This window comes from Ursus americanus, chromosome 35 (genome assembly GCF_024610735.1).
Source record: "Ursus americanus isolate L20-20 chromosome 35, mUrsAme1.1.p, whole genome shotgun sequence".
Lineage (NCBI taxonomy): Eukaryota > Metazoa > Chordata > Mammalia > Carnivora > Ursidae > Ursus > Ursus americanus.
In genome coordinates, this window is record NC_142161.1 from 15,269,582 (window position 1) to 15,297,487 (window position 27,906).

A 27,906-nucleotide genomic window follows, 5' to 3' on the forward strand; every position below is an offset into this window, starting at 1 on the left:
TCTTGCAAAAATAAATAAATAAAATCTTTAAAAAAAACCTTAAGGTAAATCAAGACTGGTGGCATATTCATGCTGTATGTAGTAAAAAAAAAAAAGAATGCAAAAAAAAAAGAATGCAAAAAAAAATACTAGATGAAAATGCCAAGATAAAACTTCCTTCCTTTCTACGTTATTGATTGCAAATGTTTCAAGAACGACTTAAAGATTTTTGTGCAACATAGCGCAAGTTATCCTCCACAGTTATTAATTAAATATAACCGCTTATTAGCGGTAATAAAGGTGCTTAGGTAGAAGAGAAGTTTCTGCAGTTTCTCCAGGCTCAAAGAGGAGGAAAACCCTAAGGCAAAAGACCTTTTCACATCTGACAGTAACTTCTTGGATAGCCAGGGAGCTCGGACAATCACTTGGCGGGAAAAGAATAAATACAGACCAAATTCACACAATCTGTTTCTGTTTAGTTTATAAACTGCGATCGAGTCTGTCAGGTTTTGTGCCTTGTGGGACTTGAAGTCCACAAGCAAGAAGTGAACAGGGTTGTCGAAGCTTGGAAGGCGGCAGCCCCTGCAGGTCTGAGCAGTAAGGACTACGACTCCCGACACACATTGCAAGGCCGCGCCGTAATTACGGGCAACCAACCGTACCCGAGTAGGGCAAGCCCCACCCCCCCAGCTCGAAGGACTGCCTCCACCAATGGCAGAGCTCCCAGAGCAGAGCCTGCGGGTTAGGTTGTGAGGCTCCGGCCGGGGGCGGGGAGGAGCTGAGGGGGTTCAGAACGCGCTCGGCCGCTGGGTGGGTCGGGGCGTTCGGCGCGCCCTTCATTGAAGCGGCAGTGGCTGGGCTGGGCGCCGGGAGTGGGAAACGACGGCGCGGCTGGAAAATGCCAGTCCATTCTCGAGGGGATAAGAAGGAGACGAACCATCACGATGAGATGGAGGTGGACTACGCCGAAAACGAGGGGAGCAGCTCAGAGGACGAGGACACGGAAAGCTCGTCGGTCTCGGAGGATGGAGATAGCTCAGGTGTGCAACCCCCTGGGGCCGGGACCCTGAGTCCTCGCGCCGGGCGCACGACAGGCCGCTCTCCGCACGCCGGGCAGCTGCGTCCTGCTGGGAGTGCGGGGCGGGGAGAGAGGGAAGGGGCGGAGACTGGCTCCCGGCCCTCAGCAGCACCCGGACTCGTCGTGGGGCGCTGCCTGGCTCCAGGCGGGTCCCCGCTGGCGGGGCGGGACCGGGCACGGGCCTGGGCTCGCCCAGCTCCCGGACGCTGCGCGGTCCTGCTCGCGGTCGGACCCGCCCTGGGGACCTCCGGGCAGTGCCCGCGGCGGTGGACCAGAGCCGGGAATGCGCGCAGCTTGTTTGGGAGATCTTGGAAACGCCTCTTAGCCCCAGACCACCGATTTTTCTTATTTTTATCTTTCCAACCCTTCTCAACATGGGTGGGTTGTCAGGGCCGAGGTTGGTTAGATTTGTGCCGGCTCTTGGCTGGTTAGAATTTGTTGACCTCAGTTTCCAAGTCAGCCTGTCAGTCAGCACTTGACATTAGCGCTCCTAAGGGGGCCGACTTGGAGCTGTCCCATTTACAGCATCTGTCTGAACTTTGCAAGACTGAGAAGAGCCCAACATCAGGGGTGATTTTGGATCTTCATATGCTTATAAATTGGCTTATTTGGGGCAGCTCTGAAATGTTCCAAATCTTTTCTTCCCTGCGATCGATTTTCTAATTTTGGGCTCTTTCAGGTTTTTTTGGGTCGGAGGGCAGATTAACATCATAAGTTAATTTTGCAAACTTTTAGGATGGTTATTTAAAAAAGAAATGGAATATATGATTGCCTGGATTCTTTTTCCTTTTTCCATATGATGAGGATGAAACTTAAACTTCTTTGTCTTGGCCCGACTTTGGCCATGTAAAGCAAGGATTTGATGACAGACTGTCATTGCCCTGACACCCTTTTTTTCAGGTTTCTCTTTCAAAGCAAATCTCCATGGAAGTATGTAATTTCAATCAATAAATTAGCCATCCCCAAGTAGGCATTTATGAGTGATTTCCTGGAGCTGCACTGGGTACCACTCAGTGTGAGGTGAAAATAAATAGTTATGATCTGATCTCAATTAAACAGCTGTCATCAATCAGTACTTGAGTAAACTACCAAATGAATACTTAACAATGTAAACAATGCTATAGGATTTCAGAGGCAGAGGAAATCTTTTCAGAATAGGGTGGCCAGCAAAGGCTAGTTGAAAAAGGTGGGATTATTTTAATTATCTTGAAGAATGGCTAGGATTTGGATTGGGGTGGTATGTTGTACTGGGAGGAATATAAGAAAAAGTGCAAAGGCTAGAGTTTAAGGCTTATTCAAAAGAGAGAGAAACCAGTTTTGTTGGGAGAAGGATTTGAGCTAGAAAAGGAAAAGAAGATACAGATGTGAAAGATTTCCAAAAAAGCACAAAACAGGATTGATGTACCCAAGTTTAGGAGTGAAGGTAAGAGGAAAACCCCGGATATAAGGAGAATGGTAATAGCATAAGTAGAAATAGAAAAGTGAAAGATTTGGGGCGCCTGGGTGGCACAGCGGTTAAGCGTCTGCCTTCGGCTCAGGGCGTGATCCCGGCGTTCTGGGATCGAGCCCCACGTCAGGCTCCTCCGCTATGAGCCTGCTTCTTCCTCTCCCACTCCCCCTGCTTGTGTTCCCTCTCTCGCTGGCTGTCTCTATCTCTGTCGAATAAATAAATAAAAAAAAAAAAAAAAGAAAAGTGAAAGATTTGAGATGAAGATGGAAGTTAAGAGTATTTCAGACATGTTGCTTTTGAAGTGATGGTGGTATATTTAAGTCAAGAGTGTCAGCTGACAGATGGAAATGTGACATTGCAACACACCTGGGGTAGAGCATAATTTGGACGTCATCTGCCTAGCCATGGAAGTAGGTGAGATTTCAAAAGTGAGCAATACAGAGAAAGAACATCTAGGCTGTACGTGAATACATTTTCTAGATCTGTAAAACACTTACTTGATCTTCAAGTGTTCTTTGTTTTTTTGATGGGAGCTAGGATCTCACAAAATGACATCAATATGTTAAAATTCTCCCTAATTTTTATGCTGACTTTTGTGATTTCTCACTGATTTTTATTTCATCCCAGAATATAAAGGACAACTTAATTTTGAAGAATGTAATAATAATTTGAACTACAAAAGTCAAGTTTTTTAAATGCAAAGACATTATTTAAATAAATTATGCAGTTTTGCTTCTTGTGAAAGCATTTCTTTTCTGCCATATGTCTTTCATGTTAAACTTCCACAGTTTTCTTCTTCTCAAACCTTGGTACTGAGCAGGTCCTAAAGCTACCAAACCAAACCAAACCAAACCAAACACTCTACTATCCAGAGATACTGGGAAGTGAGTCATCTTGAGGGACCAAGTTTTAAATAGCCAAAGAGTAAGCTATTAAGAGCCAGAAATAATTTTAATCTGTTTTAGGAAAGTTAAGAAAAACCCAACCCTCTAGTTCCTTGCTGTATGAAAATAACTGAATATAACTGAACTCTTTCTCAGAGTTTGACCTTTATCTGGTGCAGATCATCTTGTGCTTCACTTCCTCTGCAGTGTTGAATATATGTGATGTAAAAATAGAAGACCCAGAAAATAGGAGAGAGCTGGTCATTAACAGGTGCTTTCCTTCAAAAGTTTGCCTGTTTTCCTCTTCATTTTCCTTTTCCTCACTTACTGATAGTAATTTGGGGACAGGGAGCAATGAGAATATGAGTAGGAGACCAAGCTATCTTGTGGTAAACAGAATGGGATTAGTTTTCTTTTTTATGTGACTGGCAAATCAGCCACGTAAGCAGTTCAGAAAGAAGAATTCCAAAAGTGTTTTTGAGCAAAGTCCTTTAATGAACATAATCATTTTGGTGCTTAAGTTCTGTTGAGGTGATGGAAAATAAACCAAAAGTGGATTAATTACTTCATTTAGTATATAGCTTGATGTCAGCCCTTAACATGATTTAAAAATGAATAAAAATAAGAAGGTCTAGACATTGCTGTAGCTTTAATTCTCATTTGTATTTTAGGTTAAAATCTGTAGTGGAAATTATTTTGGATAAATGTTTATTTTCTCTTAAGGCTTAAGGTAGGCCTTGCGTACTTAACTTCATATTATAGTTTGGTGTGTGTTTTTTGTTTTATTTTTTACCATTTGAATTAATATTCAGATAATTTGGAACATGAAATTAATTTTTTCTTTGCTATTTGCCTTTTATTAACAGAAATGGATGATGAAGACTGCGAAAGAAGAAGAATGGAATGTTTAGATGAAATGTCCAATCTAGAAAAACAGTTTACCGATCTCAAGGATCAGTAAGTAGTGATGTGAGAAGGTCATTGTCACTGAATCTCAATCATGTCACATGTATATTAGCACAAGAGAAATTACATTCACTCTGAAGTATTTTCCTTTTTGTATTTTATGGGGCTGACTGATCTGAAAGAGGCTTCCACTGTGGTTTGCCTGGTGACGACCTTATTTACTCAACTGAGGATTTTGAGGCAGGTTTTTTAGGGGGTATAATAACATTTCTATATGGATGTTGGTAATTAAAATGTTTTCCCTGGGTTGTTTCATCCTTGGTTCAAATGTACTTCATTCATTTCTTTGTTAAGTAACTGAATAAAGATAGCATTTTTAAGATTTTAGAATAAGAAAATATCTCCCAAAAATGGCATAGTGATTTTTGTTTATATCAACATTGGATACTACATACATGTTTTCACATTATTTAGTTTGCTTCTTGCAGCAGCTCTGTAAGGTTGGAAGATAGCCTTATCTCCACTTTACCTGTGGGAAAATGGATGCTCAGAGGAGTGAAGTGATTTGCCCATAGTTCATCAGAAAGTGATAAACTAAGCTAGGCCTTCTGCCTCCTAGTACTATGGTGTTCCTTCCAGTAAGGCACATTACTTTGGAGGAAATATAGTGGAGTAGAAAAAGCATAGGCTCTGAATCCAGGCTTTCTTCACAGAATAAAATGGTATAATAGTAGCTTTTTTATTATTAACCATAAGGATTGTATGAGCAGTATGTGAAATTCTTAGTCTTGGCTGGCACATAGTGGGTGCTTATTAGATACTGTTTTCTACCCCCTCTTCATAATACCAGAACTCTTATGAGCTGTTGCTTACACAAGAATGGGCCCCAGTGATTTGAGAAAACAGAATAGATGCAGATGCAGATAAAAAAAAAAAATCTTAAAGGTGAGCTTTTACTTTGAAACTTGCTGGCAAGGTCATGGGGCATAGCTACGTATTAGGACCTGTAAATGAAAGAAGCTTCTGAGAATATGGATACCCTAATTTATTCAGAAGCTGGCTCTTCATGAATTCTTCATAATTTTGCTGCTTATTCTGTTTCCCTACTTCTTCCCTAGAGAGCCCAAAGTAGAGATGAAAACATGTTTAATTTCTGGAATTCCCAGACTAAAAGGGGACAGATTTGTTTACTAAATGAATCCTACTGTTTATGCCATTTCTGGCCTTAACTTTCATTGGTATGAGAGATGAATATATAAATATTCAAGCTAGTGCAACAAATTAATGTAGATAATCCAAAGTTTAAAATTTTGCCTTTAAAAAACATGGTATCATTTTTTTATTCTGAAGATTTACATTATTAATTTTAAATTAAAATTAGTTTGGATCCCCAGAGGATCCATTATTTGAGCAGCATGGAGAGTTCATCCAGGACCATTCTGAAAAGGAGGAAGCCAATTTGTGTTTTTGTATTTTAGTTCAGGTAAGCCATGAATGAATAATTCTCATACAATTAATCAAGATATACCTATTGAGCTTTTAGAGAATATTTTATGGTTCTCCAAGAAATGAAAATTACTGTATAGTTCTAGTATAAGATATTACCAAGGAACACTTTGCAGCTAGTCACTCTTTAAACCTAATCTTATTCATCTTGGGGCTGGCAGTTGCCTTGATTTTTGCGTTTTCATGGCTCATTATGACCACAAGCCAGGTCCCCCCATCAGCCTCATTCATCTCAGAAAATATTAAAAGTAGACCCGTTACCACTATTAATGGGATTATTTCTCAAGGAATTGGTATTCAGAAATATGTTTTAGAAATAAATAATCTTTGCACCAGGTTTATAATTATCTTATTTTTTCATCTGCTCCACTTGCCTCATTGCTATTTTTATCCGGTTGTACTGTGTATCTCTGTAAGCGGTCTCAAATCCTTTTTAGAAGAGGCGGGAAATAATAATAATAATAATAACAATAACACAACAAGTTATCCTGCTTCTAGCACCATAGGGCATAATAGCACTCCTTTCATAGGGCAAAAATACACCATTTGCAGTTTGTATACTGGTGGAAGTTTCTTCTACCTCCTTAAAAAGATAGAGGAACTTACACCACTTAAGTTTCCATTTATTTCGATGTCTGTAGCCAGTAAACATGAATTGGGATTCTACTCTGTGAACAGTATTGTGGTTACTGGTGAGGAACTCATGATTCTTGCCTTTGAGGCGTTTGTGTCTGAATTCCAAGTTTGTTGAAATGATATTGATTTTGAAATCTTTTAAAAGGGTAGTTAATTGAATGTTGTTAACTCACATATCCTGTTCATTAAAGCTGCTGTTCACCTATTAGGGATACCTTATCAGTATTTTAAGTTCAATGTTTTTCAGGTTCAGTCATCATTTGCATCAAATTTTTAGCATTTTGCCTAAGTTGTATTTATGATTTCATAAACTATAAGTATCATGTTGTCGTTTTCTCACTTTACACATTCGTTTATCATTGTATCTTGAGTTTTAGAAAAATTTAACCCAGATATGATAATGTATTATTGGCAGTTAACTCAGATAATCTATTTTTCCATTTTTGTTTTAAAAAAAATTTTACTGCATTAACACCCAAACCTGCTCAATTCCTTCAGAATCATAATATAAATCTTTATGCTAATTATAATGATCAGTTATAAACACCAATATTGACTATCTTGGTTTTTTTAAAGTTTCTATTTTAATTCCAGTTAATGTACAGTGTTACATTAATTTCAGGTGTGCAATATAGTGATTCAAGCATTCCATGCATCACCTGGTGCTCATCATGAGTGCGCTCCTTAATCCCCATCACCCATTTAGCCCATCCCCATCCCCCTCCCTGATTGTCTTAATTGTACTGGTTTATATTTTCAAGAGGAAAGAGAAGAATTTTATATGAAAGCCAGGTACTGTAATGTTTTTAAAAGCCAACTGCTAGTTATACTAACACCTACAAGCATAATCAGTGGGTTTTTTGGTTTTTTTTTAGCAGTTACTACATGCCTTCCTTATGACACATTCTTTACCTATGAGAAAGCAATGAATGGCAAAAAAAGGAGTTTACAAAATGGTCTTAAATTGTGTTTTGTTTTGAGAGAGAGAGAGAGCACGCACAAGCAGAGGGTAGGGAGAAGGAGAGAGAGAATCTTAAGCAGGCTCCGTCTGCATGTGGAGCTTGATCTCATGAACCTGAGATCATGATCTGAGTGGAAGTCAGGAGTCGGATGCTTTACTGACTGAGCCACCCAAACGCCCCAGAGATCTTAAATTGTTAATTTGCTTTGAAAGTTTTAGGATATCTTTAAAATGCCACAAAGCCAGGATTAAAAGTGCCTTTCACAAAGAATGACAATATAAACATCTTCCTGTTAAAAAGAGTTCTGTTCTGCAGGATTATTGCCAAAAATAAACAATGAGTTGTCTCAAGTACTCAGTCATTGATAATCAAGGTAAAGTTATTGGTGTGACAGCTGGCAAATTAGAGTATTTGTATGTACATTCATAAAGACAGCAACAGGGGTCTCCTACCCCGTTTTTCATTTTCTCATCCACTGAGCAACTCCCTTTGTTGCAGTTTCTTCATTTGCGGTCCAGACAAACTGGTATGCCAGATCACAAGTTCTGTAGCCATTGGTTTTTACCTCTATCACTCTATTTCCTCTTTGTAAAAACCATGTAGGCTGAATATAACATGGACTCCTTTTCAGGAAAGATGGAGAGAAGCCAGGAATTATTTATTTTGACAATGAGTAATGTCTATTATCTAAATTATTCAAAATGATTTCTTTGTTTCTTTTAAGCTCAGTGTTTAAATGAACTTTTCTCCTAGAATTTATTGTTCTGCAGTTAAAACCAAAAATCTAGAGAGCAAAAAAAGTAGTATCTTAGTTGTATTCTTTTGTACTGTGAATTAATCATTAAAGAACGATATATCTAAAAAAAAAAAAAAGAAATAACTACTTTGTGATTATATGCATAAAGTCAAATAACGTAACTGAGTTTTTCACTTGAGATTAAGACAAAAATACATTTGTTAGGCTATTAGAATATGAATGATATTAGGAAGAGAGAATGTATAGAAATGGTAATTTGTTAGCCTTTGTTGGGCTTTTAATATTAATATTTTAATTTTTGCTTTGTTAAGACTTTATAAAGAACGATTAAGTCAGGTGGATGCAAAACTACAAGAAGTCATAGCTGGAAAAGCACCAGAGTATTTGGAACCACTGGCAACTTTACAAGAAAATATGCAAATTCGTACAAAGGTAGCAGGTAGGAAAGTGAAACATCTTTTCCATATAGTAGAGTATGAACTCTTCACTAGACTTGAAAGGTATTTGTCAAGTGAGTGTTTCTTGTTAATGAAATCACAAATATATTTACAGTGAACAGAGTATTTCAGTCAATCAGCCCACAATGACTTGTTAAATGCCCTTTGCTTTCCTCTTGCTGTGGGGGGATCAAAAAGGCCTCAGATTGCTCACAGTGTTGTTGAGAAGATTCTTCCATATGTAAAACAATTAGAAACATGATACTTTTATTAAGAGCAATGGTTACTATTCCAGTTTAATTTCTTGAAAGATAAATTGAGATTCAATTTAAGTACCTAGTCTTCGGTTTGTAATTGGGATCCAGCCTCAGAACTGTGTCCTAGCACTCATGACAAGGGATGTACCTATTTGAAGATCACTTATGATTTTTCATAGACTAAAATTGAATTTTAACTAGTGGAGATGATTTTTTTCTTTTGGGGGGGCACTAATTGATCCTCCTGCACCTATTATATAATGCCTAAGGCATTGTTCATTATAAGTTTTTTTGTACTAAATCTACCTTTAGCCAAATTTTATTCTTGAATGCTTAATATTAAATATGTAGATGATGTGATACTTGCTGTCTTTGCATATTGGTTTAGCACACCCTGAAAAGGAAACAAGTCCTTAATTTTCTTTGACATTCTAAAAGAAGTAAGTGAGACTTAACTGGATGTTTAGGAAATACTACTTGAGTCACTTATTCACTTTTCTACTGTGCGGCCTCATTTACTTTTTGATTGTACAAAGAACAGTGTGTGGGTGAATGTGTAGCTAATGGCCTAGTTCCAGGTATCTGTCCCATGCCTTTACTATACAAGAACGAATTACATTTCTAGGGTCAACTGTGGCATTGAGTTTCATATACATATATCTAAAGCTCTGTGTTTGCTGTGTTTTGATGGTGTCTTTGCACGGCCATGTTGCCTATTTTATACTATTGTCTTGGTAGCTCTAAGTAACCTCTCTTGAGCATCCATTCTCTAGATAAAGCTCTGTCAGGAGCTCTCAAACATCCTATCAGTTTATGCATTTTGTTGTTACCAGTTTATACATTTAATCTTCTTGAAGCTTTGGACTCTGAAAATAAATAACAGTTCAAAAATAGTGGTTTTGTTGGTTATGGTATCCACTTACTACTTTGAAAAGATATGATTAATGAAACCAGAGTTTATTGACTATTTCCATTATGAGTCCTGAGATTACTTTTCACAGGAAAGGAGTTTTATTTTCATTTTGATCATTCTCTATCAAACACTTCAGGAGTGTTCTTTAGAAGAATGGAGTAAGAACTAAAATTTGCAGTGCAGTTTCTTCCCAGTTCTTAAATTCTTAGTTCTTCTAGTCTGCTTTAATATATACTTTAACTGAGCCCTTTTATTTTTAGTCTTTAAAGATTAAGCTAGAATCATTTGTCAGTTTCTTCCTGATTCATCTTGTAAAATACAGTTGGACAGAATTCCTGTAAGGAAGTGATAATGAATCTCATTACTGCTAACATAATCAGAGTGATTGTGTTTGGTTGCAGGAATCTATAGAGAGCTCTGCTTAGAATCTGTAAAGAACAAATATGAATGTGAAATTCAAGCCTCTCGCCAGCATTGTGAGGTACTGTTATTTTACTTAACTTTTAAGCTAATTTCAACTCTTCAAGTCTTTTTCTGAGTGCATTAGTTAAAAAAGTAAATAAAATAAATGAAACAAAATTAAATTGTACTTTAGCTTATCACTTGTGAATTTTCTTTTTTAAATACAGCTGCAGTGGAAGCTGTATTGGAAATAGGACACAAAGAAGGGATGATAGAAAAGAGCTAAGTGAGATAATTTTAGTTTGCATCTGTTACCTTAAAAAGACTTTGTAATGATCATGTCATTTGACATTGCTGAAAATATTAGTGCAATTAGTATAATATTCAAGTTAAGACTCAAAAAAATGTGTATCCATTGGTACAGTTAGAATGTTGGGCGTATTGTTAATCTGGCTCTCCAGATCTATTTCCACATCTTAGGGCAGAATTCTCTATGGTAAAAAAATAGATGTATTTTTCTCTAGGTTCTCTTTATTTGAATAGTATTTTAAAAACCCACTGCTGATTTTGCAGATAACTTTTCATATAATCTAGACAAGATCATAAAAACACTCATGGAAATAAGAGAACAAGTTCTCTGATGACTCTTATCTTAATTTGTTATTTTACTACATCTTTGTAAGTTATTAAAATACTAAGCGTAGATAGATATAAAAATGATGGAATGTGTTGTTTCCTTTTTTGATTACTGCTGAGATGTAACATCTTTTTGATGTTTACTGGCTGCTTGGATTTGTTTTCCTTCACTTCTTCCTATTCAAATCTTTTGCCTTTATGTTGGGCTATTAGTGTTTTTCTCATTGACTGTAGAGGTTCTTTATATATTCTGGATACAAATGCTTTGCTTGTTATACGCTTTGCAAATATTTTTACCCAGGCAATGGGATGCCTTTTCACTCTTTTGATGTACAGTCTCATGTAGCTGAATTTATCATCTTTCCTTTATGATGTGCTTTTTGTGTCTTTCCCACTTTGAGGTAAAAGACATACTTTCCTTTCAAAGGTTGAAATTTTGCTTTTTAACATTTAGATTGCTAACCTACCTCTAATTTTTGCATGTGATATAAAGTATGGATCTTTTTTTTTTGCATATGGATATGTGATGTCCACAGTGTTTATTACTCTATGCTCGTTTGTTTTACCATGAATCAGCAATTCTTTTTTCTCCCCATCTCTTTTTTATATCAAATGTCCACTTATATGGCAGCTTGTTTCTAGCTGTTTTAATTTGTTCCATTCATCTGTTGGATTGTTTCTGCACTGGTAGCATAACACCTTCTTGACTGCCTTCAGTCTAGTAAATCTTGCTATCTCAATAAACTGATAATTTTACTTTGGTCTTCTTACACTTGCTATTGTTGAAATTTTTTGTTTAGTAACATCTTTTAAAAAATTACTGTTAATTTCCTGCTGCTGTATAAGAAAGCATTTTTATATATTGATATTATATCCAACCGTATCTACTTCTCATTTTAATTCTAATAATTTAATTTCAGATTCTTAGATTTTCCATGTAGATAATAGTGTCATTTGTGAAAAATGGCAGTTTGTTTCTTCCATTCTGATCTTCCTCTTATTTCTTTTGTTTGTCTTAGTGGCACTGATAGAACATCATGGAATAGAAGCAGTGAAAGCAGATCGTGGTTGTGTTCTTGATTTTAAGAGAATGCTTCTCAGGTTTTCCAATCAGTGTGATATTTACTATCGGGTTTTGATAAATACTCTTTTTATCAAATTAAGGAAATTTACTTTTATTTTTTGTTTTCTAAGATTTTTTTTTTTTTTAACCAGAAATGGTTGTTAGGTTTTAGGTTTTATTAAATGCTTGGTCTACATCTATTGAATCAGTCATGGTTTCTTTTTTGTACTTAATGTATTTTCTTAATGTTAAGCCATCCTTGGATTCCTGGAATGATTATTTTTCTTGTGAATTACCAGATTCGGTAATTCACTAATGTTTTGTTTAGGAGCTTCATTTCTATGTTTGTCAGTGAGATTTTAATTTTTAAGTCTCATACTGCCCTTGATTTGATTTCAAGTTCCATAAAATGAGTTAGGAATATCCCATACTTTTCTCTCTAATAGAGATATATATTAAGATTGCAGTCATCAGTTCTATGAGTGCTTAGTACGTCTCGTCTTTATGATATATTTTAACAGTCTTATAGAAAAGTTGCAAGACAGTACGAAAGAACGTTTCTGGTGAACATGAGGATGAGTTGGCGACATGATGCCCCATCACCCCTGAATACAACGAACGAGGGACATTTTCTTGTATAACGATTTTACAATCATCAAAATTGGGAAATGTACATTGATGTTACTACCATCTAATGCTCAGACCCCATTTAAATTTGAGCAGTTTTCCCAGCAGCACCCTTTAGAGCAGAGATCCAGTTCAGAATCACTTAGGGTCTTTGTCATTGCATTTAGTTGTCATGTTGTTAGTTTCCTTCAATGTAGAACAATTCTTTAGTCTTTCCTTGACTTTCATGATCTTTACAAATTTGAAAATTTCAGTCCAGTTATTATGTAGAATGTCAATTTTGAATTGGTCTGATTTCTTCATGATTACAAGTGGGTTTTGCTTCTCAGTAAGAATACCACAGGACTGATGTGTTCTTCCACTGAATTCTATCAGGCAGCACACAATTTATGTACCATTATTGGTGATACACACTTTGATCACTTGATTTAAGTATGGACTTATTGTTTCCTTATTTTTTGTCTGCCTCATCTTTCAATCACCGAGGGAGGTGTGTTAGAATTCTCTGTGTGATAGTGGATTTGTTAATATCTTTTTTGTTGTTGTTGTTATTAGTTTTCTTCTTTATGTCCTAAGAAAATCCACATATTGTTCTTTTCACAATAGTAAAGTCATTCATCATTTCAGATCTGGAGGCCAAAGGTACTGATGATGAGATGTCCCACAATGCACGTCCACTGTCGTGGATTCCTTTGATCAAAAATGATGGTACAGTCCCGGAGACTGAATGCTCATGATTCCAGAGCTCCCAGCTGAAACTTATCTCCTACGGAATTTCTGTTATCTTTTTCTTTTTTCTTACTTTCCTCTTAAAAAAAATTTTTTTTAACTGTGGTAAGAACACTTAACATTGAGATCTACCCCTCTTAACAAATATTAAGTGTGCAATACAGTATTTTTAACTATTGGTACACTGTTGTAATACAGATCTATAGAACTTAATCATGAGGTTTAACTGAATCTTTACACCCACCCAACAGCAACTCCCCAGTTCCCTTTCTCCCTAGCGTTTGCCTACTCTCTGTTTCTATGTGTTTGACTAGTTTGTATACCTTCTATAAGTGGTATCATGCAGTATCCGTCCCTATGTGACTGGCTTATTTCATTTAGCATAATGTCCTCAGGGTTCATCCATGTTGTAGCGTAAGGCAGGACTTCCTGATTTTTTTAGAGACTGAATAATATTCCATAGTATGTGTATATCATGTTTTCTTTATCCATTTATCCTTCAGTGTGCATTTATGTGGTTTTTCACATCTTGGCTATTGTGAGTAGTGCTGCAGTGAACACGGGAGTGCAAATCTCTTTGAGATCAGTTCTTTTGGGAATATACTCAGAAGTCAGATTGCTGGGGCGCCTGGGTGGCGCAGTCGTTAAGCGTCTGCCTTCGGCTCAGGGAGTGATCCCGGCGTTATGGGATCGAGCCCCACATCGGGTTCCTCCGCTCTGAGCCTGCTTCCTCCTCTCCCACTCCCCTGATGTGTTCCCTCTCTCGCTGGCTATCTCTATCTCTGTCAAATAAATAAATAAAATCTTAAAAAAAAAATAGAAGTCAGATTGCTGGATCATAGAGTTCTAGTTTTAATTTTTTAAGGAAACTCCATACTATTTTTCATGGTAACCATACTATTTTACATTCCTACCACCTGTGCACAGGGTTTCAGTTTCTCCATATCCTCACCAACACTTGTTATCTTTTGTTTTTCTGACAATAGCCATACTCATAGGTGTGAAGTGATACCACACTGTGACTTTTTTTTTTAAAGGTTTATTAATTTGAGAGAGAGTGAGAGCATGTGCATGCTCAAGTAGGGGAAGGGGCAGAAGGAGAGGGGGAGAGAATCATAAGCCTTGACTCCCTACTGAGTGTGGAGCCCAGCACTGGGCTCGATCTCATGACCCTGAGATCATAACCTGAGCTGAAACCAAGAGTTGGTCACTCAACCCACTGAGACTCCCAGGCGCCCCCCATGCTGTGATTTTAATTTAGGTTTTTCTGATGAATAGTGATGTTGAGCATCTTCTCATGTACTTCTTGGCCATTTGGATGTCTTCTTTGGAGAAAGGTCTATTCAGGTCCTTTGCTAATTTTTAAATTGAGTTCCTTATGTATTTTTAATATTAGCCCTTTATTAAATACATGATTTTCAAATATTTTCTCCCATTCTTTTCTTTATTGTTCTTTAGTTTCTTTATTGTGTGTCTCCATAGAGATGATTTTTCTCTCCCTACTTGGATTTGTTCTGCTTTCTGAATCTGAGAATTTGTTTTCCATTAGTTCTGGAAATTTCTCAGATATTATTTTTCTGGTATTGTTTTTCTTTCATTTCCTCTGCTTCCTTCTTATGGAACTTGAGTTAGTCATATGTAACAACTCACTTTGTTGTCCGTATTTCTTAATACTTAATTCATATTTTTAAAAGGTTTTTATTTGAGAGAGAGAGAGAGACAGAGAACACAGAGGGAGAGTGAGAGGGAGAAGCAGACTCCCCGCTGAGCAGGGAGCCCAATGCAGGGCTCAATCCCAGGACCCTGAGATCATGACCTGAGCTGACGGCAGATGCTTAACCAACTGAGCCACCCAGGTGCCCCTTAATTCATAAAATTTATACTCAGTATAGTATCTGAAGTTCTTCAGAGTCTAATTCTGCTGGTTTTTTCCTTCAAATTTCTGCCATACCTCACAGCTTATTTCCTTATTTCGTAATTCTGGACTGTAGCAGACTTTATTGGTAGGAATTCTGTGAGTCTTGGACAGAGGATGTAGTTCTTCAGATAATATCTGCTTTTATTTCTGTTAGGTTTTTTCAGCTAGGCATCCTGGTGTGCCAACAGCATGTGACTAATTTAATTTTTTGGCTTGGAATTTCCTAGAAGATGCAGGTAATCTACATTTGAATCTCAAATATGTAGAGGTCAGGCCTAAGATGACATATTTTGGGGAAAAACATTTTTTCCATTTAGTGCCTAACTGACACAGATGAATTTCCCTCAGGTGAATCTTTTCTAGTCTGCCTTTTTGAAGGTGTAATCCTTCAGGGCTATGCAGAGATCCCAGTTCTTATTCCTTGCTTAGGCCCAAGATCTTTCTCTTTTTCCCGAACAGCCACTAAAAACCATTCCTCTAGGTTACCAACACCAGCAGACACCCTCAAGGAAACCATAGCTTCAACAGCAGGTTAGCATGCTGGTTTCCTGCTCCTTGTTTATTTTTGGTTCTCGGGGATATCTCTTACTTTTTTAAGAGCTTAACTATACCTTTAAAAAAGATGTTTCTGGTATTTTATTTAAAGTATCTGTGTAGGTGTGTTGGGAGGTTTTGTTTTTGTTTTGAGATTTTTTCGTTTTTGTTTTGAGGACATCTGGTCTACTATGTTGTCAAAAATAAAAGTCAGCAATGTATCTTCAAGAAATATTTTTTACTTAGACAAATATATTGATATTCTTTCTTTTCCATCATTTTTTAAAGATTTATTTATTTTAGGGTGCCTGGGTGGCTGTCGGGTAAGTGTCTGCCTTCAGCTCAGGTCATGATCCCAGGGTTCTGGGATCGAGTCCCGCATCCAGCTCCCTGCTCAGTGGGGAGTCTGCTTCTCCCTCTCCTTCTTCCCTTCCCCCCAGCTCATGCTCTCTCTCTCTCTCTCTCTCAGAGAGAGAGAGCAGTGTGTGTGAGAGCATCGGGGGGAAGGGGAGAGGGAGAGAGAATCTCAAGCAGACTCTCTGCTGAGTGTGGAGTCCAACGTGGGGCTTGATCTCACCACCCTGAGATCATGACCTGAGCCTAAATCAAGAGTCAGTTACTTAACCAGCTGTGCCACCCAGGCACCCCTCTTCCATCATTTTCAGCTTTGAAAGTCTTCCCTCCTTCATAGAGATTTTAAATATTTACCTGAATTTCTTCTAATTTAGTTATGGCTTGATTTTTTAATGCATAATATTGAATTAATATTATAAATGATCTGTTTACTTATATAATTAATACTCATTAATAGTTCAAGGGCATTTTAGACAGGAAATAAAGGCTGGAAGGGAACTTACACTTACAGTGTTATGGATTTTATAGTCACTCTCATTTTAATCCTTACCACAGCCTTATGAAATAGGAATTATCTTGATTTAATGAATGGGTTAACTGAGGGGCTCAGAGAGGTTAAGTAATTTGCTCAGGGTCACATGTTTAAGGAGCAGCAGAACCAGGATTGAAATCTTCTGATCTTTCTAGTCATGCAATTTGCCATTAAATCTGAACTTTGTTATTCAGGACTTTTTATCTGCTTATTATTTAGTTCTACATTTGGCTCATACAGAAATAACTGAGAGGCAGGGGAAGTGGGAAGAAGGGAGACACACTGCCAATTGTCAAAGTAAGTTTGATTAGGAGCAGATAGAAAAGACGGGCTAGGACCAGAGACTAGACATGTTCACATGGGTATGCATACAGAGAGTATGCCAGAAAACCACAGAGGCGATCCAGGCAGCAGATGGTTTGTGTCACAGGAAGGAAGGAAATCACATTTATAGAATACACGTGTGCCAGACAGTGGGGCAGGTGGTGAGGCTTTATTTAGGTTATCTCATTGAAGCCTCCCCACAGAGCTGGAGATGAGTGTTAAGATTGACAGCAGGTGGTAGCAAGGTCTCAGGCCCTGAGGGTTCAGGGTTAGGATTCCAGTTCTTGAGAAAATTGAGGCTCTTCAGGGCTCTGATTTTGGTTATCTATTCCTTTAATTTTTTTTTCTGATTATAACATTAATAAGTATTGAGAAAACTTGAGAAGTTAAGTCTAAAGAAGTAAATACAGTGAACCATAATGTACCAAGCAGTGGACATTTGTTAATAAGTATGTGCATGTTTGTGTCATTGTTTTTCACCCAGCTGGTATGACTATACATACTATTTTGTATCCTGTTTTACAAGTAGCATTTCATGAGGATTTCCCTACAGCTCTAAATACTCCTTTAAACATTTGCTTTTAGCAAGTAATGTGTGTACAGCAGTCCCCTCTCCCATCTCTAAATTCTATATTCCAGCAGCAATGATCTAAGTCTCGTAGTTACAGCTTCTGGAATTTGCTCTCATCTTTCTAAATAATATCAGTTTTAGATATTACTTATTGGTTTCCTGTTATGAAAACTGAAGATTCCATAATAGTTTCCCTCATCCCATTCTTCTAATACTGTTGTCTCAATTTTTGTTTTTGTTGTAGCTATAAATATCGTTTACTGAGCCAAGAGTTACACTACACTCAAACTGCCTTTTTTGTACAACTCTATTTGTAGCCTCAGAATTAATAATTGCTTCATTTATTTTTAGTTTTGTCATTTCTTCTCAGAGACTCCAGCAGATCTGTGAAAGCCCCGTAATGCCGTTTTCCATGTGATCAAATGCATCAGATAATCCCCGAGGAGCATCCCCTGTACTCCTAGAATCCCCTGTCCTCCTGCTCTGACCTGTGCCCTCCTTCAGATGCTTTCTAGGCCAGCTGCGTCTGTCTTCCTGGGGTGTATTTTCACCATCACTCTAGAAGTTCCCTTTATGTTTTTCCCACTAGATCTTGTTCTCACTTTCAGATTGGAAAAGTAGCTTCTTGGGAAAAGGTGTATAGAAATAAGCTTTGTGAGACATCTTGTATTGGCTAGCCATTGGTTTGTAATAAATTACTCCAAAACTTCCCTAAAACAATAAGAAAATTTACTGTTTTATGGTCTCTGTAGCCAGGAATTTGGGAGCAACGTAGCTGGTTGGTTCTGGCTCGGGAGTCATATAACGTTGCAGTAAAGAGGTCAGCCAGCGAAGCAGTTGTCTGAAGGCTTGACTGGGGGCTGGAGAATCTGCTTCCAAGGTGACTCACTCACAAGACTGGCAAGTTTTTGCTGGTTGTTGGTTGGAAGCCTTAGTTCTATGGGTCTCTCCAGATGCTGCCTGAGGGTCCCCAGGACCCTGTGACTGCATCTCTCAGAGTGAGTGATCCATGAGAGCATCCATGAGAGCGATGATGTTTTTTATGACCTGGATTTCTGACACATTCTATGCATTAGAAGTGGGTCACTAACTCCTATCCACATTCAAAGGAATAAGTATAGGTGTGGAGATTGGAGAGGTATCAGATTTTGAAGCGAAATATAAAATTATAATAAGTACTTTTAGAAAGCTGAATTACCTGTTGAACAAAGAAGCCTCTACAGGCCCCTGAGCAAGGGAGTTTGGATGCCCCTTTCTTTTCCAGTGTCCTCTAGCTGCTGTGTTAGTGACTTTCTTTCCTACTCAGGAAAGGTTTCTGAGGATTTTATGGGGTTGAGGATGAGAGAGAGAAGGACAAAGAAATAAGACTGAGAATAGATTCAAGTCCCTTCTATCTGTACACTCTATACCTTTAATATCTTTAGAGATGTCGTCAACGCCTCAAATATTTCAGGCTCATTGTGTTTAGTTTTGTTTTTCTAATTATAAAGAATGATTAGTGGACTTATTTTAGAATTTTTGCTTGACCTAGGGCAATTTTATCAACAGGAGTAAGAGAGACTGCACCAGTTAAATTTTCATATTCTTAAAAACAAAAGTATTATCACTTCCACTCTGCGTTAGGAGTCATTTTTGGTTGGAGAATCTGATCTGTTTATAGCTTTCACACTATCTTAACCATGGCTGGGGTCTGCTCTCCCTTTTCCTCTGATATATAAGGTTTCCCAGGGCTTGTATCACAATGTAGATAAGGCTGGAAGATTTCATGAGGTTTTACCAAAGGTAGGAGAACAAGTAAAAGGAAATAAGCAAAGAGGGTAGCATGCAAGGAGATGATTTTTCATATGAGACCTAGTTTTGGTCTTCAGCTTTACTTTCTCTAGCTCCTGGCTTGCCTCAAATTGACCAAAGCATCTTCTGCCAGTCAGGAGAACCTTCAAGCATGTGTAGACTCTAAATTTCAAACCAAAAGAGAGGATTTCATGATTCACACTGGGAGTGCTGCCAAATGGGTGTGGCCTGTGCCTTCCACAAGAAATCCTATCTAACTGTATTCCAGTATTCTCTACGAGAGGACGGTCATATCTAACTATGATCCTTACTAGAGTAAGTGTGTGGTGGATGGGCTGGGAATCCGTCATAAGCTTTTTATATAATGAAGCTATATATTATACTTACGTACATTTTATCCCTTTGAAAATAGGGGATATAGTGTTTTCTAATTAAAAGAACAAGGGGCTAGAACTAGTAGACCTGGGTTCTAGTCCGATTTGCCAATAGTAGTCTCTTAGCAAGCCCCTCAATCTTTCTATAGTGTTGTTGAGCAATCTGGATATAGTCTATAGTTTTATGATTTTGACTATCATTAGATTTAAAATGATTACAGAATTCATACTTGAATCTTTCTCTTTTTGATACAGTAGTCTATTTTGTATGATTTTGAGATATTAGGAATCAAGGCCCAATTATGTTGCGATGAGAAAACACGATCCATTTCCTAATGATACACTTTATGGGACAGGTTCTCTATTATAGTGACAGGTAGGATCTGCTTATATTTAAAAGGGGCCATTGGAACTTACATTGTATGTAAAGTAAACATTTACCCCCATATCACATACAAATTTAGATGTTCTTAAACAATTTAATTGCATGTATTTAAATCTATACTTAGATTCTATATTTTCTGGTTTTATTTCTTTGATGTTTTTGGCATTTTATCTTAAAACATTTTAAGTTAGCCAACAAAAGCATCATGTGTTAAAGTACTTTAGGAATAAGTTATTTAATACTCATAGTTAAGACCGATTTTTTACTTTTACTGATGCATGATTGTTTTTTTTTTCCTTCAGAGTGAAAAGCTTTTGTTATATGATACAGTCCAGAGTGAACTGGAGGAGAAGATAAGAAGGCTTGAAGAGGATAGGCACAGCATTGATATTACCTCAGGTAACGGGAATGACATCATGGTGATATTTACTTTAAGTGACACTGAACCTGTGGCTTATCCAACTCTTCTAATATAAACGTTAAGTACATGAAGTCCTAATGAGAGGAGAAAGGGGGAGACTTCTAAAGAATGTGATAGGCTTGTGATTGTTGCTTTGATTTGAATTCACGTTTCAAAAAGACATAGAGAATGGAGTGCATGAAAAGGGACAAAAGAGAGTGTGAAAGGAACTACAGGAGCAAGAATAGTACACTATAAGAATAATAAGAATATTATAAGAGTAGTATTGGAAGACAACTACGGTATATGTTCTTCTCTCTGTCTTGAAAGATCAGGTGGAAGAAGGAATAAAAAGCTTTTCTTTGTGGTATCACACAAACTGGAAATTACAGCGAGGTAGATTTTTGTCTCAGAAAAAGGAAAAAGTTATTAATAATTAGATCAGTCCAAGGCTGAAATTGCTTTTTCAGGGGTATTATGGAAAGGCTTTCTACATTGGGTTGAAGATACACTGGGTTATCCTACAGGTCTTTATGTATATTACTTTACCTCTTATAAATTTTATTTCTCTGGCATAGAGTAGGCACAGCGGAGTGAGACAAGCTGAACTCTGATGCCACTGCCCCAGTCCCTGCTACTTGGGTGACCATGAGCAACAGTTAATTCAGCTTTTCTAAATCAGTCTCCTCGTATGTAAAATTGAAATAATAGAAATAGCTACCTCAGAGATAGCTTTGAGGATTAGGTGACACAATGCACGCAATGTATATTTAACAAAGTACCTGATACATGTTCATCAGTTATTAGTCATTAAGGGCCAAGTTGATTTTTACTTTAATAAGGGCAGAGAAAATATTATGAATATATAGCTGCTCGTGAAATTATATAGTTATATGTGTATATACATAGCTTCCAATGAAATTTTGCTACCATGAAATTACATAGCCTTTCCCCCCATTTTGATCTCCAGAAATCAGCTAATATTTAATTTTTATTTACTTACCAGAGCTGTGGAATGATGAACTTCAGTCAAGAAAAAAGAGGAAGGATCCTTTCAGTCCTGACAAAAAAAAGCCAGTTGTTGTTTCAGATATCCTTTTCTAATTTTTTTTTTGCCTTGGTATACATTTTTGCATTGTGCATATCTTTGTAATTTTTATCAGTATACATTGACTTTATTTATATGATCCTGTAATAGGTAAAAGATGATTTCCAAAACTGAAGGCAGAAGAATATAGTTTAGATTAAGAGGGGTAGGGAAGGAGCAGAAATTTAGTCATGATCTCAACTTTGAAAATATGGCTTTGTAGTTCACAAAGGCTTTGATGTGAATATAGCATTATTAATTCACATGTATATATATATATTTTTTTAAAGATTTTATTTAGTTGACAGAGACAGCCAGTGAGAGAGGGAACACAAGCAGGGGGCGTGGGAGAGGAAGAAGCAGGCTCATAGCAGAGGAGCCTGATGTGGGGCTCCATCCCAGAACGCCGGGATCACGCCCTGAGCCAAAGGCAGACGCTTAACAACTGCGCCACCCAGGCGCCCCCACATGTATATTTTTTTTAACACTTTTCAGTGTTTCTGAAGTTGGAGTGTCATTATTTATTTATTTTACGGTGTTTGTTTTTTGAGAGAGAGGGAGAGAGGAGCAGTGGGAGAGGGAAAGGGAGAGAGAAAAATCTTAAGCAGGCTCCTTGCCCAGCACGGAGCCCGGTGTGGGGCTTGATCTCACAACCCTGTCATCATGAGTTGAGCCAAAATGAAAGAGCCAGACACTTAATGGACTGAGCCCCCCAAGAGCCCCCAAAACTGGAGTGTCTTTAACTTAAACTAGTATGTGCTTTCAATCTTGGTGTTCACTGTGGTATCCTCCCCTTACCCCCCTGCCTTTTCCCATCCCCACCTCAAAACAGTGATTAGGTTGGTAGTATATCTTAAAATCAGTGATATCCTAGAATTAAGAGAATAAGGTATAGCGTCTGAAGTACTGGAATATATTTATCCTGGTACTCAGTTTTTTGGAGAATAATGTGAAGACAGAATTCAGCATGTCACAGGATTATGCCCAGAAATTACTGTTCCAATTCTCTGAAAAACAGAAGTTTGGAAGTAAAATTCAGAGTGTGAAATTCTTACAGCTAAATTGACCTTGACTTTTCCACGTCCATATATAGTTTATATGCTACAAGATCTTGATATTCTTGAAGACTGGACAACAATTAGGAAGGTATGATTAAAGAGCAATGGAATACAAGTTATCTTTATATAGTCTACTTTTTAAGATTCTGTGGTTTTTCACTAATACATCAAAATATGATTATTGTTAATATGCTTTACTTTGCAGCATTCTCTCTATAGCAGTTAATGCTAATATAGATAACAGTGGATTGCAAGAATATTTTAAGAGAGACATGTCAGCAATTTGTATTTTTCCTGTAATAATGTAATTAATAATTTATGCAAAGGTACAGAAAAGCAATTATTTAGGTTGCCCAAAGTAGTAATAAATAACATTTCTGTGCCTAGTCCTCAGCCCAGTCCTGGCTTACTGAGGGCACTCAATAAATATTTATTGAATGAATGAAAGTGAATATTTGAACTCATTCTGTATGTCTTGCATTCTGTCATTCAGCATTCAAGAATTATAGGATTTTCTGTGCTTATTTGAAAGTGGAGACTTACTTTTTGTATTAAATTTTTCCATTTTTCAGAAACTTCTTAGTTGCAAGAGATAATTCAGGTATTGATAACACCTCTAGGTGAAATGGTTATTCTTTATATTCCTTATGGTCTTAGACATTAAAATTTATTAGAGCAGTTGAAGATTGTATTTCACTGTTAGCTTTTGAGGTCATCAGTAGCGTTGTAGACATTAAATAGATCCCAGAATGTACTTTCTGTCTATAAACTCAGGGTCTGTCTTCTTTTTTTAATTAAGGCAATGGCTACACTGGGTCCACACAGAGTGAAAACAGAACGTAAGTCATTTAATCTAAGTTCAGGAATCTTCTCTGTGGAGACTGGTTGAATCAGGGCTGTTAAGTCATCCACATACTAAACAGCGCCCCCATCAGTGGTTTCATTTCATCAGTGAACACTACTCCTGGAATTACAATATTTTAAAATCCTACTTCAAATTGGCATTAGTAACATAATGTATCTGCTTCCCCTTCTGGCACTTGTCTAGTTAATGATTTCTTGTACATTGTATAGCTTCATTGTGTTGTTATATTAAAAACTTAGTGAATTATATAAGAAATGTAAGAAATTCTTTCTTTAGAAAAAGATTTTATTTATTTATTTGAGAGAAAGTGAGAGAGAAGAGTGTGCATGAAAAGGGGGAGCACCAGAGGGAGAAGTAGGCTCCCCGCTGAGCAGGGAGCCCAATGCAGGACTCGATCCTGGGACTTTGGGATCACGACCTGAGCCAAAGACAGTCGCTTAACCGACTGAGCCAGCCAGGCGCCCCTCTCTTATTTCTATTAGATTTACATTTGTTATCTAAGAAATATTTTTTAGTGTTTTTTCACATATATGCATGGATTGGTTTTATTTCTTAATGTTTTGCACTTCTGTTCTTCTGACAATGTCTTATTAATATAACAGTTTTTGAACTGATCCCTTTAGCACCTGTGAAACTGGAAAAACATCTGCACAGTGCTAGATCTGAAGAAGGAAGATTATATTATGATGGCGAATGGTATATACGTGGACAAACAATATGTATTGATAAAAAAGATGAATGTCCTACAAGGTAAAAATGATCATTTCAGCATTGTGCGGTATTTACATTATTGTCAATAAATATTTGTCCCCTCTGTAGTGCAATCATAATGCACCATTAGTTGCCTATGGACCTTTTCTCTCGGCATATGATTTGATTAGCATGTGTGTTCACCAGTGTTAATATCATATATTAAGTTCTTAAGCACAAGCATTAACACAAGAGGAAATGTTGGAATTATTTAGCCCAGGTAAGTAGTCCTATAGTTAGTTCTTAAAGTAGATGAATTGTTAGGTTTTTAATATTATGATCTTTAAACCAGACTGTTATGAGTTTTGGGTGGATATATTAATCGTTAACTTTTTTGGGTGTGTTACAGTATTTTGGATACAAAGAATATGTATCGAGTAGGAAAGGAATGAAAAATTAACGAAAGCCTTAAGAGTCACAGTAATTACAGTATAACTTGAAAACCGAAAGCTGCCTTTTAAAAGACTCAATCTGTCTAAGCTTAAATAACGTTTCTATAATTATATAGCCTTCTAAGTTTTTCCAGTTTTTTAAGTAATCTCTACATCCAGTATGGGACTCAAATCCACAGCCCCGAGATCAACAGTCACATGCTCCACTGACTGAGCCAGCCAGGCGCCCCCATAGCCTTCTATCTGGTTGTCGCTTTTGGAAAATATTAATGCTAATCACTGGTTTTGTTCCTTCAGTAGTTTAGGATTTAATTCTCAGAGTGGTAGCCTTCTATAGTAAGAAAGTATCTTTTTCTGGGTATGAATTTAGTTAAATGCAGTGTTTGTATTTAGGGAAGAATACCCATTTTCCAAATACAGTGGTTTTACTTGGACTGTCCTTTATCTGTAAAGTTTTAGGGTACTAGGAGCATCGCGTATAGTAACTTCCCTCATAGAAGCCCACTGAGCTAATTACACTAGGTTGTGTGTGATACCCCTAGATCCTTTGCTTTATCTTGCTGCTTTTTTTTTTTTTTTAAAGATTTAATTTATTTATTCGACAGAGATAGAGACAGCCAGCGAGAGAGGGAACACAAGCAGGGGGAGTGGGAGAGGAAGAAGCAGGCTCATAGCGGAGGAGCCTGATGTGGGGCTCGATCCCATAACACCGGGATCACGCCCTGAGCCGAAGGCAGACGCTTAACCGCTGTGCCACTCAGGCGCCCCTATCTTGCTGCTTTTAAAACATTTTACTGACTACTTAGCATAACTGTGATTTAAAAAGAGATGAAATAGTATAAGAGTATTAAACACAAATCTATTTTTAAAAATATTTCTACATAAAGATAAGTAGTGTCAAAAAAGAATCCATACAAGTGCCATATAAATGGTTTGACACTGGGAATTAGGGATTGGTATTTTTAAGATTTCCTACACTGGGTGTTATATGTAAGTGATGAGTCACTAAATTCTACTCCTGAAACCAGTATTACACTATGTTAACTAGAATTTAAATAAAAACTTAAATAAGTGGATACTCTGAAAAAATAAAGCATATGAAAAAAAACAATGAAAGATTTCCTACAGTCAGGGCTGATATAAATTGGAGGGTGATACTATATAATTAGTGTTTTTGGGGGGTGGGTTGGGGTGGGGATGTAGTAGGAATGATGTGCATTTAATAGTTCTAATAGTAACTGTGCCCACTTCTATTACGGAAAGAAGGGAGGTTGTCTCTCAAGTGTTGCTGAGTGTGCTGTTTCTGACAGCATGCCCTGCTGATAGCACAGCATTGTGGTAAATGACAATTACATACCTGAACCTACTGTTGCTGTCCAGCTATTTGGGTTTTATGGCTAGTACTCTAAAATGAGTGGCGGAGGCGTACTGCAATTCATTCATTCATTCCTTTTTTCCCCCCCTTTTTAGTGCTGTAATTACAACAATTAACCATGATGAAGTTTGGTTTAAGAGGCCTGATGGAAGCAAATCTAAGCTTTACATTTCACAGCTACAGAAAGGAAAATACTCAATTAAACATTCATAATCATGATTTAAGTGTTACCTAAAGCTACCTTATTAGTGTTATCAAGTGTGATGTGCCATGGGAGTTAGAAATGTATTCAGTAACTTAATATTCTCATCAAATCATGACAGACTGTATTGTAGGTAGTACTCTAAGTAGACCTCATATTGATATGTCAATGAGACAGTAATAAAAACTTAATCATGATCATTACATTTATTTGCCTTTTAGGTCCAATGACCTAAAGCAACCTTAGCAAATATATATATATGGTAGGGGTTTGTTACTAAATTTTTTTCTTTGTTTTTTAAAAACATTATGCAAATCTGTTTTATTTTTAGTGAACTATGTTGCTAAATGGCTACATTTGTCTGCAATTTCTTTGATTTTCCATATCCTTGTCACTCATTGTGTTTGTAAATAAGCCTGATAAAATGTTTCCTATCAATGGTTTGTACTAGTACATTAGTGTTAAATCAGAATTGAAATTTAAACATATATACGTGAATATGTATATATGGCATCATCAGCTTATTTAGAACTGATGGCCTTTCTTTACAATCTTGTTTTACCCAAAATGAAGCTATTGGGTTTGAAAGCTAAGGGAGCACTTTTGTAGACTAGCAGCTTTCCTTCTCCTCTTCCTTGATTGTATGGCGGTGACCTATTTTTACAAATTATACTTAATGTTAATTAGTAAAATTAGCGTCAAGTAATAACATGCTTCTACCTGTATTTCTCGTGAACCTTTAGAGGGCAGGTTTTTATGCCTGGTATTTATGGTGCAGTATATAAGTGGTGAACAGTAACTGACAGTATTGTGGTGCTTGCCGCACATGTCTGACCTTTTGAAACAGATTTTTAGTAAGCATTTTCCAGAGGTAAAACTAGGTTCTTATCTTAATTTTATTCCTAGGGCGAAGTAGACAGGGATAATGTTCTTGAATCTATTCCCAAATTAATATTTTTATCTTTGGTGTTTCTACACTTTAAGGCCACTTGGTGCAATTTAGAAAGTATTGGCCTCTCTTTCCTTAGCCACATGCAAAATTAACTTCTAAAACCTCAGGAACAGTACAAAGAATTGAAACCCTCAATATGGCAGCACAATTGGCTGTAGTATATATTAGGGTACAACCAAATCAAGTTTTCCTGGTGGTCTTGTGCACTTTAATTTCTGTTATAATGAGACTGAAGAGGATGAGGAAGAGAGCTACTTATTAACACTTAGGGCAGGAATATCTGCATTATTCCGTTTGTTTTCTTACTATTTTACCTCTGCAAACATCTTCCTGTGCAGATCACTACTTCACAGTTGCCAAATGTTAAAATATTTGACTTCTGAAATTCGTTATCGGCAAAGTTATATACTTTGTTCTGTTTCTAATTAACCTTAGCAAATGTATATAATGTCATAATCCAATAGTATTTGACAGTACTTATGTATACAATGTTTCATAAGCATTTTTAATAAGATTTGTATTTTTAAATTTAGTATATAATAAAAAGATGTGTTTGAGTGTCACTTGTAGTGTCTTGAATTACTCGTGTGTGAGTTCTTTATAACCTGTCCACTTCTAAGAATGATTTCGGCCAATTTACATTAATAGGTACAGAGAGTTGGGAGTGTTGAACAAATGTTTCTGCTTCCCTACACCATGGTTCAACCTCTATTGGGGTACATTTAGATATTCAAGATGACCAAGTTATACTTAATTTTAAAATATACATATATGTTATATATGGTATACTTTAATAAAAATGTACTGCATGTGTTCTGAA

General features: G+C 37.0%; 1 protein-coding gene across 2 annotated transcripts; it reads left to right on the forward strand.

The window, feature by feature from the left end:
- Positions 1–739: 739 nt before the first annotated feature.
- Positions 740–27,649, forward strand: BRMS1L (BRMS1 like transcriptional repressor). Of its 2 annotated transcripts, none has more exons than XM_045799885.2 (10): positions 740–1,019; positions 4,258–4,348; positions 8,470–8,597; positions 10,167–10,246; positions 20,308–20,404; positions 21,412–21,495; positions 22,574–22,638; positions 23,350–23,389; positions 24,018–24,165; positions 26,028–27,649. In XM_045799885.2, the coding sequence occupies exons 1-10, from the start codon at positions 878–880 to the stop codon at positions 26,143–26,145; spliced, it is 993 nt and encodes a 330-aa protein (XP_045655841.1). In that variant the 5' UTR covers positions 740–877; the 3' UTR covers positions 26,146–27,649. The 2 variants fall into 2 exon arrangements, with proteins under 2 accessions (XP_045655841.1, XP_045655847.1); XM_045799891.2 differs by having other exon boundaries at positions 741–1,019; positions 24,039–24,165.
- Positions 27,650–27,906: the final 257 nt, after the last annotated feature.